Genomic DNA, 14,028 nt, shown 5'->3' on the forward strand with positions numbered 1-14,028 from the left:
CTCCTCTGCAGTACAGTGATAATGGCTGTTCGGTGACTGTGTGTGCCAGTGTGGTGTTGTATAGGAGCAATTGCATGAGATTACATTTGTTTAATGAATCAGTATAAATATCTTAAATAAATATCATGCATGTAATTCATTTTGTGTGTACCAATTTTACAAATAATTATCTTCTACTGGTGTAACAAGACAGGCAGGTCTTTAGTTGGTAATGTTTTGGTGCTGAGAGGGGGAGATTGGTAGCTTTGAAAAACAGACAGTCCTAGTCGAGATCATTGCTGCGTCAGCTCACATTCTGCAGGTGATTGCCTCTCCAACTTCCTCTTTTCTGGGATTTGGGAGTTCCACTCAAGCCGTGTTGCTTAGCAACAGGTCTAGTCCGGGTGCGGCTGGGGGAGGTGGGTGAGTGAGTGGGTATTACCACTGCAGAGGGACTCTCCTTTCACGCCATCAATTAGGCAATAGGAGGAAGGGCCAAAGAGAGACTCAACAAATCAGCAGACGCATGCATGAGCGTCATTCCTGTCACCTACATATGAGCGAAATAGTGCAAACCTGGTGAGAGAAATGCAGAGTTTAGCCTGAAAATCAGTTCAGCATCAGAAGGCTTGCTTTTAGTCAGCTTAAAACCTAATCATCTCTTTTAAAATATTAGCTGTGCAATATATTAAAATATTAGCAATATCAAAATCTGTTGCACATAGCACAAAATCATCTTGCATACTAGGAAAGCACTGTTGTGTTTTATATTTCATATGGTCATATGATAGATTTTGTCAATAGGATCAGTGTTTCAATTTTACAAATATATTATTTAAATGGGTTTGATGGTTAGCTGTATTGTTTCACACTTTGCTTCTGTGCTTGATGTAACACATTGCTAGAAGGTCCTATTTTACCATTTATGTCCTATAGATGGCTCTCCTTTTTTCTCTGCAGTCAGACTGAAACAAAGAATCTGTTATTTCTTATATCTTTCCATCATCTCCTTTGGAGTATCTCAAGTCTCCATTTTTATGTCTTCTGTCTTCTCTTTTTTCTTCGCACTCTCCTCTTCCACTGTCTGGCCTAATAAATGGTTCAAATATATATTATGTATCCTAGCAGTGTAAATGCATACAGTTTTTCTATTATATCTAATATTGTGGCAATATATTGACTATACATGACTATAGATCACTGCTTAATTTGCACTTATCTTGTAATTCATCCTCTATTCTGCTATTAGAACAGGATTTTTTTTTACTAATCCTGTTGCTTCCATGTCTGTGTGTGGCCGTAGGTTCATTTATCATCCTGACCCACAGCGCCACGCCGTGGACAAAGTGCAATAATGCTGCTTATAAAGAAGCAAAGTATTCCCATATATCAGGGCAAGTAAACTCTAAATGGAATGACATGCAAACTATAGATATAAGTAACAGACTACTTTTCAGGCAAATAAGGGTGAAGGCTTCTACGATTCCATGCAAAAAATAAGCAAGTGCACCAGAATTCTCCAGATTTTCTAAATAAAACTTACTAGTATCGGTCTTTATAAAATTGTAGAAATTGTACTTAAGTCTACTAATAACTTTTGCACCAAAAATGTTGTTTAGAAAATGTTGTGACTGTTTACTGCTTTTTATGATTTATTTTAAATGTTGAATTTTATTTGTGTTAAAAGGTGCATATACTGTGTATATACGGTATGTGTGCGGTGGCAGACACAGATGCAAATGCAGATGAAAATGGCTTCATTTATAAAACTTACAGAAATTCCCAAAATATAATCAGGAAACAATATAACATTATGACCAGTAAGAGAATAACAAATTATTGACTATTCATCATGGCACCTGTTATTGGGTGGGCTATATAAGGCAGCAAGTGAAAAATTTGTCCTCAGATTTGATGTGTTAGAAGCAGGCAAGTGTGAGGATTCAAATAAGTCTTCAAAGGGCCAAATTGTGATGGTTAGATGACGATGGCTAGCATCTCCAAAACTGCAGCTCTCCTGGGGTGTTCTCTTTGCAGTGGCCAGTATCTATCAAAAGTGGTCCAAGGATTGAACAGTGCTGAACCGGCAAAAGGGTCATGGGCAGCCAACGCTTACTGATGCACATGGGGAGCGAAGGCTGGCCTGTGTGGTCTGATCTAACAGATAAGCTCCATTTAGTTTAAATTGCTGAAGTAGTTGATGCTGTTAGAAGGTCCCCTGTTGGTCTAGTGGTTAGGATGCGGTGCTCTCACTATTGCAGTCCGGGTTCGATCCCCGGTCAGGGAACCAACCCCAGCCACTCTTAGTGCCAGTCCCAAGCCTGGATAAATGGGGAGGGTTGCATTAGGAAGGGCATCCAGCGTAAAAACATGTGCCAAATTAAACATGAAGAGGATCCGCTGTGGTGACCCCTAATGGGAGAAGCCAAAAGAAAGTTTAGTTGATGCTGTTAATGGTTGACGGGTCAGAACTGTTTTGGCAGCAAAAGAGGGACAAACACAATATTAGGTAGGTGGTCATAATGTTATGCCTGATATATATATGACTTTGACACTGTTGTCTTGGTTCTTGTGCATTCACTGTGTGCCAATGAATGTGATTGTAGATGCCATTGAAATCAAATTTTTCTCCCTTAATGTAGAGTTGGTCAGTGAGTAGTCGACCTAGCACTTGTTTGAAATGACGTGCTTCCTTGTCTGGGGAATAGACCAGGATGTTGTCAATGTATGTGACATGGCACATTTTAAAACCTGTTTAAGTGTTGCTGGGACCAGTGGTAGAGTAGCAGCATTTGACAGTAACTTAATTCAGGCCTGTTAAATCAATGTCATGGTCAGACTTCTTGATGGAAAAAACTGGCAGTGGCTGGTGACATTTAGAGGTGAATATACCTCTATTTCAAAACCTCCTTGATGTATTCATGTTTTGGATATGAAAATGGGTAGTTCTTGCCGAGAGCTTCATGACACAGTTGTCAGGAAAGTGTGGTTGCATTCAACTGGCTTTGACATTGCTGAAAGCTTCAATGAATTCATGGCACTTGGGGAATATTTTTTTCATGAGACTGGATTTCAGTGGTTGTTGATTAGACTTGGGTTTAGAGCTTTGCATCCCTGGGGACCAAAGTACCACAGAAAATGTGGTGGTTACTCTCATGAGGAAAGATATTCATTGATGGCATTGCATGTCATTGATGTGGAGGGTTGGTGAAGTTAAATATTGAGTCTGTGGGTATTGTGAGAAGTGGATATCTGGGACTGGAATGACCGTGATGGCTTTGATGCCTTCTCAAATTTAAAGCATGATATTAAAATCAATGGACATGCCAGTGAGAGATTCAAGGGAAGCTTAGTCATTATGGATGGCAGCTCTGTGAGAATATCTGTGTTGAGATCTTGACAATACACAGACATGAGAGCCAGCAGTCAAACAGAATTCTGCAATGCTCAGGTTCTCCTTCTTCAGGCTTAAGAGTCCATCTTCAATCACCCTGACCACAATAGTGGTATAATACCCATAGGAAGTGCTGTAGGAAGCTGTGTGCTTTCCACCTTGAGACCATACAGCTGTGGTTTATGTGAATGCTTGTTGGTCAGTAGGTTGATAAACCAGTCAATCTTTTCTGCTCCTTTATGGAGTGAGAAGTAGAGTGAACACTAAGAAACATTAACAGTATTTGGTTGCTTATTTTGGTATTTGCAACACAGTATATCTTGCATGTATACTGTATACACATACAAGATATACTGAAAACATCATTCAGAAAGCCTCACTTTCATCTAACATAAATTCCTTTACCATCATGCTGTCCACAAAACATCCTATTCTGAATTAAACTCTATCTAGTATTGGCAGCCTGGCCAAAATAAATAATCATGGAGAAGGACCTTGGTCAAAGGTGGTGGCATAAGAACCAGATGGTCATACTCTGGTTGAGCTCCAGAGATCAGAAACCTGCAGAAGGTCAGCCATCACTGCAACACTCCACCAATCTCAGCTTTATACCAGTGTGCCCAAATGACATGTTCTCAGTGCAAGACACATAAAAACCTGTATGGAATGTTTTCAACAAAAAAGTGTCACATTCATCTTGCATTGATTAGAGGGTTCTGTATGTACACTTTCTTACCAAGGCCTTTCTCTGCTTTTGCTCTTGCCCTTGGGAACTCTCAATACAGCAGGATTTTGGTACTTGCGACATCTGTGACTCACTACAATCCTGTCTCTAAGCAGGCAGGTACTTTGACCTCATGGCTTGGTTTGTTTTCTGATTTTTTTGGATAGTATGCTGCATTTCAGCTGTTAGACCTTATATAGGTAAATGTGTGTGCTTTTCCAAATGTCCAAACAACTTCATTTGCCATAGGTGGATTTCAAGTGTGGAATCTTTTCAAAAGATATATACCTATATGTACAAAATTACAACATATACATAGTCAGAAGGTGATGAATCAAGATGAATCTCAAAAACCATGGAAACAAGCAGGATAAAAATAAATAAATAAAAAACAGGAAAGAATGCTAGCGACACGGTAACTTCAAATGATGTTGTATATATCTCTAATAGAGTATACTGATAAAATATGGCAAGACACTGTCTTTTTTTTACACAGTTCAATTTTGTATCAATGCTTTGAGCCTTTTGACCAGACACAATGAGTCACTGACAAAACTCTATTACACTTCACAGTGAGCCAGAACAAGTAATGTAATTCCTCAGTGGTTTACTTGAACTCCTACAGTGATCTTTTACAGGTATGGATAAGTCTGGAAGCAGACAACAACAATGGATGAAAAGTGTTTCTATTTTTTAACAAATTAACAATAGAACACTTTGAGACATCATTTTCTAAAAAGCTTCCAAAATGACAATGCTCTTTTGTATAAGGCAAGTTCCAAAACCTAATGGAAAGCCTTCCCAGATAAGTAAAGGCTGTTATAAGGGCAAAGGGGGTCCAAATATATATTAATGTAGCATACATTTGTGCATATGATGTAGCATATGATGTAGCATATGATGTAGCATAGGATGTAGCAAGTGTGAATGCTATGGTTATGCACACACATCTGGTCATATACTATACATTTTGTATAGCATTTTTGCCAGGTAGTGAGTCTAGTACATTTTTTTATCCCAACCATAAACCTTTAATATTTTACTTTGAACAAAGAATAATTTAAAATATTTTTTTTTATTAATTATCTTCTTTTTATCATTATCTTATAGCAATGACCATTAAAAAATATGATAAAAATGTACTAAATGAACTAATAAAGTATAATGTATTTATTCATTATTCAATAATACTGTTTAATAATTACTATACTGTAAAAAATATTTGAAAATATAGTAATAAAGAAATTAGTGGAAGGCCATGCTTTTAACACCTAGGCCACATCTATAAAAACCATTAATATAGCAGAGAATCCCAGTATAACAGAGCGCTGCATCACATGAAATGAATGGCATTACCAAAGCAAGAACCTCAATTAACACAATTCCAATAGTCTCTTTCACTGCAGCCACAGCTGCTCTTCCCACATACATCATCTCTTTTTTTTCTATGCATTAAGGTTTTCCTAGGAATTTGAAATGAAGGCAAATTGTGCTTTTTGTGCAAATTTTACAGAAGAGAAAACACAAAAGTATAAATTATAAATAAAAAAGCTTAACAATTGTTTTAAACTGTTTTGGTTGATTTTAACTCACAATGTGTTTAACTCACAAGATGTTTAAGGACATCTTGTGAATGTCCTTAAAGGTGTGTCCGCGACCAAATAAATTTCTTCTTTTTTGCCATTGCGAAATGATAAAACATCTATAAATTGACTATTTAATTAACACTAATATATTCGAGCTTGTGCAGTTTGCTACAGATGTGGTTTGCAAGATCTGACTAAAAACCCTTTGACTATCCAATCAAAGGAAAATGCCTTGGAGAAATCAGGTTAGGTCAGAAATCAGGTTAGGTCAGCTATAGGACACCTGCAGTGTTCACAGTAATAGCTCAAGGCAGACAGATACGTCTGATCCCGGTAACACGTGATGTGATGGCTAAAATCTGATTGAAGAGAAACTCTTACCAAAACTTACACTTAAATACCTTACACCTGAGAGAAATTATATGAAATAAAGAAAATAGATTATTTGGAATAATTTAATATATTCATGGATATTAAAATGTAAGTTTTAGATTCTGTAGATTTAGATTCTGATTTAGGCCAGCAGAGAAGGCCTTGCTGACCCTAATGGCCTACCACAAATATTGGCTTACAACAAAAAAGAAAACTATATAAAATATTGCTAATTGCAAGTATATTGTTTAGTTGTATTAGATATGGTAGTTCATTGTATTGTAATGGTAATTAAAGCATATCATACCATTTTATGATATGTCTTTTCTACAGAAGAAATATTTTTGCATCTTTTAATCAGTCATCAGACATGCTTGTGACCCTGCAATACAACTGACATAACAATTTACATTGAACTTACAATGTGATTACACTGAACCGCTTGCTTTTAATGGCTGACCACAAAACCATGTTCTGGTGGCAGACCAATTAGAATTATTGCAGTGTTTTAGCAGAAATTCAAGTGTGTATTTAGCAGTTGGTTCTCTGATTTCACTAAACATAATGATCAAAAGCTTATTTGCACTTATTTGATGTATGTCTCGGTACCTGAAATGACCTTTACTAGCCTCCAGTGCCATTAGTTAATACAAAACACAGATTAGTTAGATTACTTAGTCAAACCTAACAGAAATGGTGGAAATCAGACATTAAGAAAGAGCAATGTTCAGCATTCTTCTTCTTCTTCTTCTTCTTCTTCTTTTGGCTTCTCCCATTAGTGGTCGCCACAGCGGATCATCCGTCTCCATACCCCCCTGTCCTCTACATCTGCCTCTGTCACACCAACTACCTGCGTGTCTTCCTTCACCACATCCATAAACCTCTTCCTTGACCTTCCTCTTTTCCTCCTTCCTGGTGGCTTCATCCTCAGCATTCTCCTACGGATATAACCCATGTCGCTCCTCTGCACATGTCCAAACCATCTCAATCTCACCTCCCTCACCTTGTCTCCAAAATGTCCTACATGCGCTGTCCCTCTAATAAACTTATTTCTAATCCTGTCCATACTCGTCACTCCCAACTCCCTCCCGTTCACTCTCCTCCTCTTCTTCTTCACCTCCAAAACCATCCTACAGACCACCATCCGATGATGTCTCTGTAGACATCTTCCTCCTCTCCTTCTCCTTCTTTGGCCAACAGTAGCCCAATTTCCACCAGTACCCTGTTGACTAACAATACCTGTGGTGGTCGTTGGTAACCCGGGCCTCGACCGATCCGGTAGGAAAATCTTATTCGTGATCCGCATATTCGATTTGGCACATGTTTTACGCTGGATAATCTTCCTAACACAACCCTCCCCATTTATCTGGGATAGGGACTGGCACAACCTATTGCTGTGGTCATTTATGGCAGAAATACAGCTAGTGCTTCATATTTCCCTCTAGTGGATCTCTTGAATTATAACATCAGGATATCAAATACAGGCCTTTGAACAGAATAAGCTATAGAACAATCTAAGTATATTTAACCTGTAGGCAAATGACACACACATATCAGGAAGGTGATATGAAAGTTACAATCCTTCCTTTAGGTCAATTTTTTTTATGTGTAAAATGTTTGCATGATTGCAGTGTCATGATTGCTACATTATAAAGAAAAAGTGTTCATTAAAGGTTCTTACAATGTTATGTTCTATAACAAACACTCTGGGGTTTTCATAAAAATGGCAATCAAAATGGCTCCTAAATGGGACATTTTCTCCCCAGATAGACAAAAATCTTAGTATTCTAGATTTAACCTCTGTGTTAAAGTGGAGTATTGTGTTGTCTGCTGAAGTGCAAAAGATTTTCTTCTTCTTCATACCTGCAGTTTCATCATAGTGCTTGATCCTCTGAGAGCTGTCCAAGGTCCCTAAACTGTCTGCAGGACTTCCTTAATCCCGCTCCAAGACAACAGCAAGCTTTTGATGAGAAAATCACCCAGTTATCATTATTTGAAGCATTCAGGGAATTCAAAGGAAGAAATCACAGATTAAAAAAAAAAAAAAAAAAAAAAAAAAAACGAACAAACATGCTGTTATGATTAACACAATGTAGAATGCAGAAGTGATTTGACTTTTGACGTCTGTTTTAGAAGAACTGGAAGCTTGGTTTGATTTGCATGTGTACTAGTTTAAATAAGCAGGAGCACTCACATTCATCCATTCACTTGTACCTCATCCATGTGCACTGATTGCATATTCACAGCCGACCTGCAGTGCGTCTGCTTTTCCGCCAGCACGTCTACACACCGTGACAAGATAAGAAAGTGGAGCTGCTGTGATTTTGAAACCCGCAGCATTTACATAGACAACCCAAACAGTAGATGGCTCTCTTGAGTTTCATCTTGTTTGTCTTTTGCACAGAACGTGGATTTGAATCAAATGACAGGTTACTCTGATCTGGATTGTTAATACAGAAATTCGCTGCAGTCTACAGGCGTGGAAATAAGAGCAGAAAAGAAAGACGGGCAAAAAAAAAATCAAAACTGTTTAGATGCTGAAGTTTGTAATTCTGATTGCGTGCGCGTCTGTGTGTGTGTGTGTGTGTGTGTGTGTGTGTGTGTGTGTGTGTGTGTGTGTGTGTGCACAAACCGTTTTACACGTTTATTCTGACCTGATCAACGTTCCAGCTGAATATAAGAATTATTAGATGACATGTTACGAATATTGTCGAATCTTCTAGGCCAGGCCTATGCCACCTTTTTATTATTATTATTATTTTTTTTTTTTACATTTTGCATAACATTTAGATTTGAATATACTTCATTTGTGACCACATGTCCACCATCGATATCTATGGATAAGGCGGGGTTGGGGTGGATATGGGAAAACATCTCGCCACCATGTTCCCTAAGGCAAAAAAGTTAGTAGGTTATTTGCCATTCTGTCCCCAATAAGCCTCAACGATAGATAGATAGATAGATAGATAGATAGATAGATAGATAGATAGATAGATAGATAGATAGATAGATAGATAGATAGACCCCCGCACACACACACACACACACACACACACACACACACCCCAACCCGCCCCACACACACACGCGCGCGCCAATGCACACACACACACACATACACACAGTGCATGATTCCTTTCGTCTCCCTCCACTTTTTGCATAGTCATTTCCATAGTGAACTTGGTGCGAGGCGACCACAGTGCCACACCCGGCAAGACACACACACACGCAGACACGCGCGCGAGCGAGCGCTCTTCCCAGGAAACACGCGGACATTACAACACCAGATACACACTCAGAGATCCAGCCCTGAGATCCACCTGTGTTACGTGTGTGTGTGTGTGTGTGTGTGTGTTTGTGTGTGTGAGAGAGAGAGACTGTCGGAGAGGGACCGGAATCGGAAGAAGGTTCTGGGAGAAGCTGTAATTCTTTCTGGTCCTGGTAAGAAGATGTCTGGTGGGATCTTTGGCGCACAGATGTGTTTCGTTTCGAAGTAAAAAATGTGGAGGCGCCGATGTTCGTCCGAGAAGTCGGGCAGAGTCGTGTGTGCAGATCTTTCACCGGAGAGCGCATGACGGCGCACGCAGTTTTACGCGGACTCACGGCGGAGATAAACACGTCGACGTGTGGCGCTTGGACTTTTTTTTGCCCTGACCCCTAAAAAAAAGTCGGTGTCTTTTTTTGTTGATTTTTTTCTAGCTTTGGTAATGAACGCGGACAAAAGCGGGACTCAGAGGGACAGAAAGAGAGAAGAAGCAGCGAATCGCTCCGTGTCGTTTTGCTCCGCGCGTTCGGAGGTGAACCCGCTCCGGTTTTTGCCGTCTGCGTTCTACGGAGAAGGAGGAGGAGAAGGAGAAGGAGGTGGTGGTGGTCATAGTCGTGGTTGTGGTGGTCGTGGTGGAGTGTGTGTATTTTTGCCATTCGTGTACTGAACCATGGCAGCGGCAATCGCCAGCGGTCTGATTCGCCAAAAGCGACAAGCGCGCGAGCAGCACCTGCACCGACCGGCGACTCACCGACGCAGGAAAAGCCCGAATAAGAGCAAAGGGCTCTGTAACAGCAACCTGGTCGACATCTTCTCCAAAGTGCGAATCTTTGGCCTCAAGAAAAGAAGACTACGGAGACAAGGTGTGAGCCAAATCAATAAAGGGCGCCTTCTTTTTTTTTTTTCATTTTTTTTTTTTTTGCTCCTGAAGCTGTTGCGTCTCGGGCGCAAAGCCACTTGTGTTTAATTAGACTTGAGAGCATCCTCAGTGTGCCACTGAAAGGTCCACCTTATCCTCTTTCCGATTAGAGCAGCTTAATCAGGTTAGATGTGATAAGGGAATATATTGTTTCGTTTTAATTACACTTACTGTGAGCTGAGTCGCAATTCGAGTAGATTCTTTTCCGATTTCTATCTTTAACGCTTCTTTGCTTTCATATATATTGCTGATGTTTTATTTATGGGTTACACTTCTTTTTGTTGTTGTTGTTGTTGTTGTTGTTGTTCTTGCACACATTTTGTTTTTGGACAGCAAAATCCAGTTTTCAGTAACTCTTACAATTGACAGGCTGATTAAAGGCCAAGATGGATTATCCCCTGCTCTGAGATGCAGACCATCTGAAAGATGATGTTTTTATTATTCATAGGCCAAAAGGCGTTATTTCGGGCCTGATAATGAGGAACACTTTAAAATCCTGTCTGCTGATTCATTGCTCTAAACTGCTTTGAATGATGTGGAACGGTGATCTTTTTTTTAGCTGTTTCCTTCTTTCACACTCACATAGGAGTCGAAAAGAAAGATGTTCCTATGGTATGAGTTGGGAAATGCTGTACCTAGATTTGCTGCTTGGTGGTTATAAACAAAATTAGAGGGTGTGGTTATGACACATGATTACAGGTGACTTTCACTGCTTCCAGTGGATTGGAGTGGAGATGATCTCATGGTATACTCATGGTGCTTATCAAATCATATCAGGTAGCGTTTTGGTATTTCTTGATCCGGACCAAATATGTATAAAGCCATATTATATTCTTTCTGTACAAATTATCAGCATCAAATGAACACAGTGAGACGCTGGAGAAGCTGTAGTCTATTTTTTTTTTCAGTGTCCGCATTTTGTTGGTAGATTTATAACATGAGTCACATTTTTTTTTCTGTTTAGGTATTCCCTGGCCTGTTGCTTTAAATCCAATTTTAATATCTTTAGGTAGTTCCATGACCTGCATGTTGGTACATCACAGGAAGATCTTATAAAGCCACAGCAGATGGAAGCTTTGGCACATTGTGGGAGGTTTTGGTTGTTGTGTCTATATCAAGAGGTGTGTGTGTGTATCTAAGTGTTTGTCTGGGCGGAATATCATACTGTGAATAATAGACATGACTAGCGTGTGTGTGTGTGTGTGTGTGTGTGTGTGTGTGTGTGTGTGTGTGTGTGTGTGTGTGTGTGTGTGTGTGTGTGGAGCCTAGGGGGAGAAGTAATGACGGAGGCAGGAAGTCATACTATATCAGGTGACGCCATTTTGTTCAACTCTGACCATAGTACTCTTCACTTGAGGATGTGCATTTTTAGGCTTACACAGAAGTGTTTAATGGACCAAGAGTGTGTTTCATTATTTTTAAGAGGTTCTTTTACAGAGTTTAGCTGAGTTTTTAGTATTTATTTTTTTTTTGCCCGGTAAGATGAACATCTGGGTTTATGTGTATGTGTACCATTGTGCTTGTGTTATGGAGGCTTTATAGAAAGCTGTTAATTTTCTACCCACTTGAGATTTATCAAGTCAATTTAACTGCATCTATGACAACCTGTCGACAGCAAGGCAGGAGCCATACACACGAAGACACCTCATCACCTCTCCCTCTCTTTCGCTCTCACATACACACAGATATACACACACACTCTTGCATCCATAAAGAAACAACCTTTGAAATAATTGTTCAAATTTAATGTATTTTTATGGCATGCCATGCTATTGAAATAGTTGACTGTGAACAGATAAGTCCTAAATTTCTCGATACCCTCGTACACATGCACATCAATATGTATGCTTGCTGATTATACATTCTGCAAATCCTATTTTTCCATTAACATTTTTTCAGTCAAAACAGCTGTAAATTGAAATTGTGTGAAACAAAAAATTGAGAAAACAGCTTATTATAATATTCAGTAGTTGCAGTTTTTGCTTTATGCAAGGATGACATACTAGTATTATGTATAATTTTATTTATGTGGCTTTTACAATAGATGGAGAAATAAAAAAGCAAGAGGTGCTGCAAACCTCATATTTAAAGCAGAGGGATAGTAAATATAGCAGAAAGCAATTTTCTTTATAAATGAATGCATTATAAAAAATGACACTTGTTACTTAAAATAAGTAAAATGGCAAATTAGATGATGATAATAATAATAATAATAATAATTAATGAACAAGGCTTAGGCAAAGACTTCATCCGGTATATTGATATTATGTCTTGATCCAAAACTGAATACAACTGGTTAATTAGGTTTTCTCAAATAATCCACCCTTCTTATGAAGTATAAGGAAAATACCTGCATATTGTGAGCATTGTGCATAAAACCAAAAATTAGTGTGTCAGAGGTAAGAATTACTAGTGTGAAAAGATTTGGTGCGGTAGGAATTATTAATAAATAAATAAATACATGAATAAATGTAATTATGTATGTATGTATTCAATATATTCTGGTGCATTTCAAACAGTTAAATACGACATTTATTTCGTGTTGAAATATTTGTAAACTCTTAAATACTTTTAAATACTTCTTTATCAATATCATAAACATTTTTACATTTTTTTATAAGTTCCCCTCTCCTTGTCATGCATGGTCAGGGAGGTCCAGACGAGAGCCTTAGTGTTCTTGCTGTTCCTGGCCTTCCTTTCTCTGCACTTCTTGCATACTGCTGTGAATGTCACAACCCCTGGCCATCTAGTGACATGTCTGTGCCTTTTTATTGTGCTTACCTAGCTGTACATTTAGGTGGTCAGACATGAAATCTGCTATCGCAAGAGCTGAAAACTGCTACACCAAGAAATATACTTTATCTGTAACTAAGTATCTAATCAATCCTAAACTTGTCAGTCTTCTGGGTGTTTGCCAGCCACCTTCCAAAAACCCTCTGTTTGATTGCTTGTCAGGGCAAAATTGGTCCAAAGTGTGAATGAATGTGTGTATACATGGTGCTCAATGCTTTCTGGAGTGGCTGTGATCAATAAAAAACCTTTACTGAATATCAAAAGATACCATACATTCACCACTGTATACTGTCCTAGAGACTCTTCCAGCAAAAGACAAAACAAAAAAGGTGGTTCTATTGACAGTTAGTGGTTATTTCTACTACTTAGATACTGTATGCGTGTGACGTTTGCACCAGAAATTTGCACTAACCTAATATGTTACTATTACCTTTTCATAATTACACTGTACTTTCCTATGTTACTTTTTACACCAGTACTAGGAAAAATATCAGCAATATTTCTGTAGGACAGGAAACTATATGGACAAAAGTTTGCAAACAGCTGCTTTTTGAAAATCCCATTCCACATTTAGACCTTATTTGCTATTGTTCCACTAAATTTTGCAGTGTGCTTGTGGAGGCTTTTGCTCATTTAGGCAGTCAAGTGCTGATGTAGGGTAAGGAGGCCTGGGGTGCAGTTACTATAGCATTCAGTTTCATCCTAAAGGTGTTCAGTAGGGATGAGATCGGAGCTTTAGACCAATCAAGATCTTCTATTCCAACCCATGGAAACCAAATTTTCATAGAGCTTTCTTTGCACACAGGGGGATTGTCTTGGTGAAACAGGGTTGGGTCTTCTAGTTAAAGTGAAGGAAAAATATTGGGCTACTACATCCAAAGACATCCTATACAACTGTGTGCCACAAACTTTGTGGTAACAGTTTGGGGAAGAATAACAAATGTCTGAAAAAGTTATAGATGTTTGGGTCCCTGAATTTATCCATCCGTATGAATT

General features: G+C 38.8%; 1 protein-coding gene across 2 annotated transcripts in view; it reads left to right on the forward strand.

Annotated features, from left to right (window-relative positions):
• The window catches only part of LOC124378031 (fibroblast growth factor 14-like), a 72,660-nt gene that overhangs the window by 23,122 nt on the left and 35,510 nt on the right, over positions 1 to 14,028 (forward strand). The window contains exon 1 of one of the 2 annotated variants that reach the window (XM_046837496.1): positions 9,278 to 10,183. The exons of the other annotated variant lie outside the window; for it this stretch is intronic. Coding sequence (XP_046693452.1) covers positions 9,991 to 10,183 — 193 coding nt within the window. The 5' untranslated portion in view covers positions 9,278 to 9,990. Of the gene's footprint in view, positions 1 to 9,277; positions 10,184 to 14,028 lie in introns of those variants that run through there. 2 annotated transcript variants of the gene reach the window in all.

Source organism: Silurus meridionalis, chromosome 24 (genome assembly GCF_014805685.1).
Source record: "Silurus meridionalis isolate SWU-2019-XX chromosome 24, ASM1480568v1, whole genome shotgun sequence".
NCBI lineage: Eukaryota > Metazoa > Chordata > Actinopteri > Siluriformes > Siluridae > Silurus > Silurus meridionalis.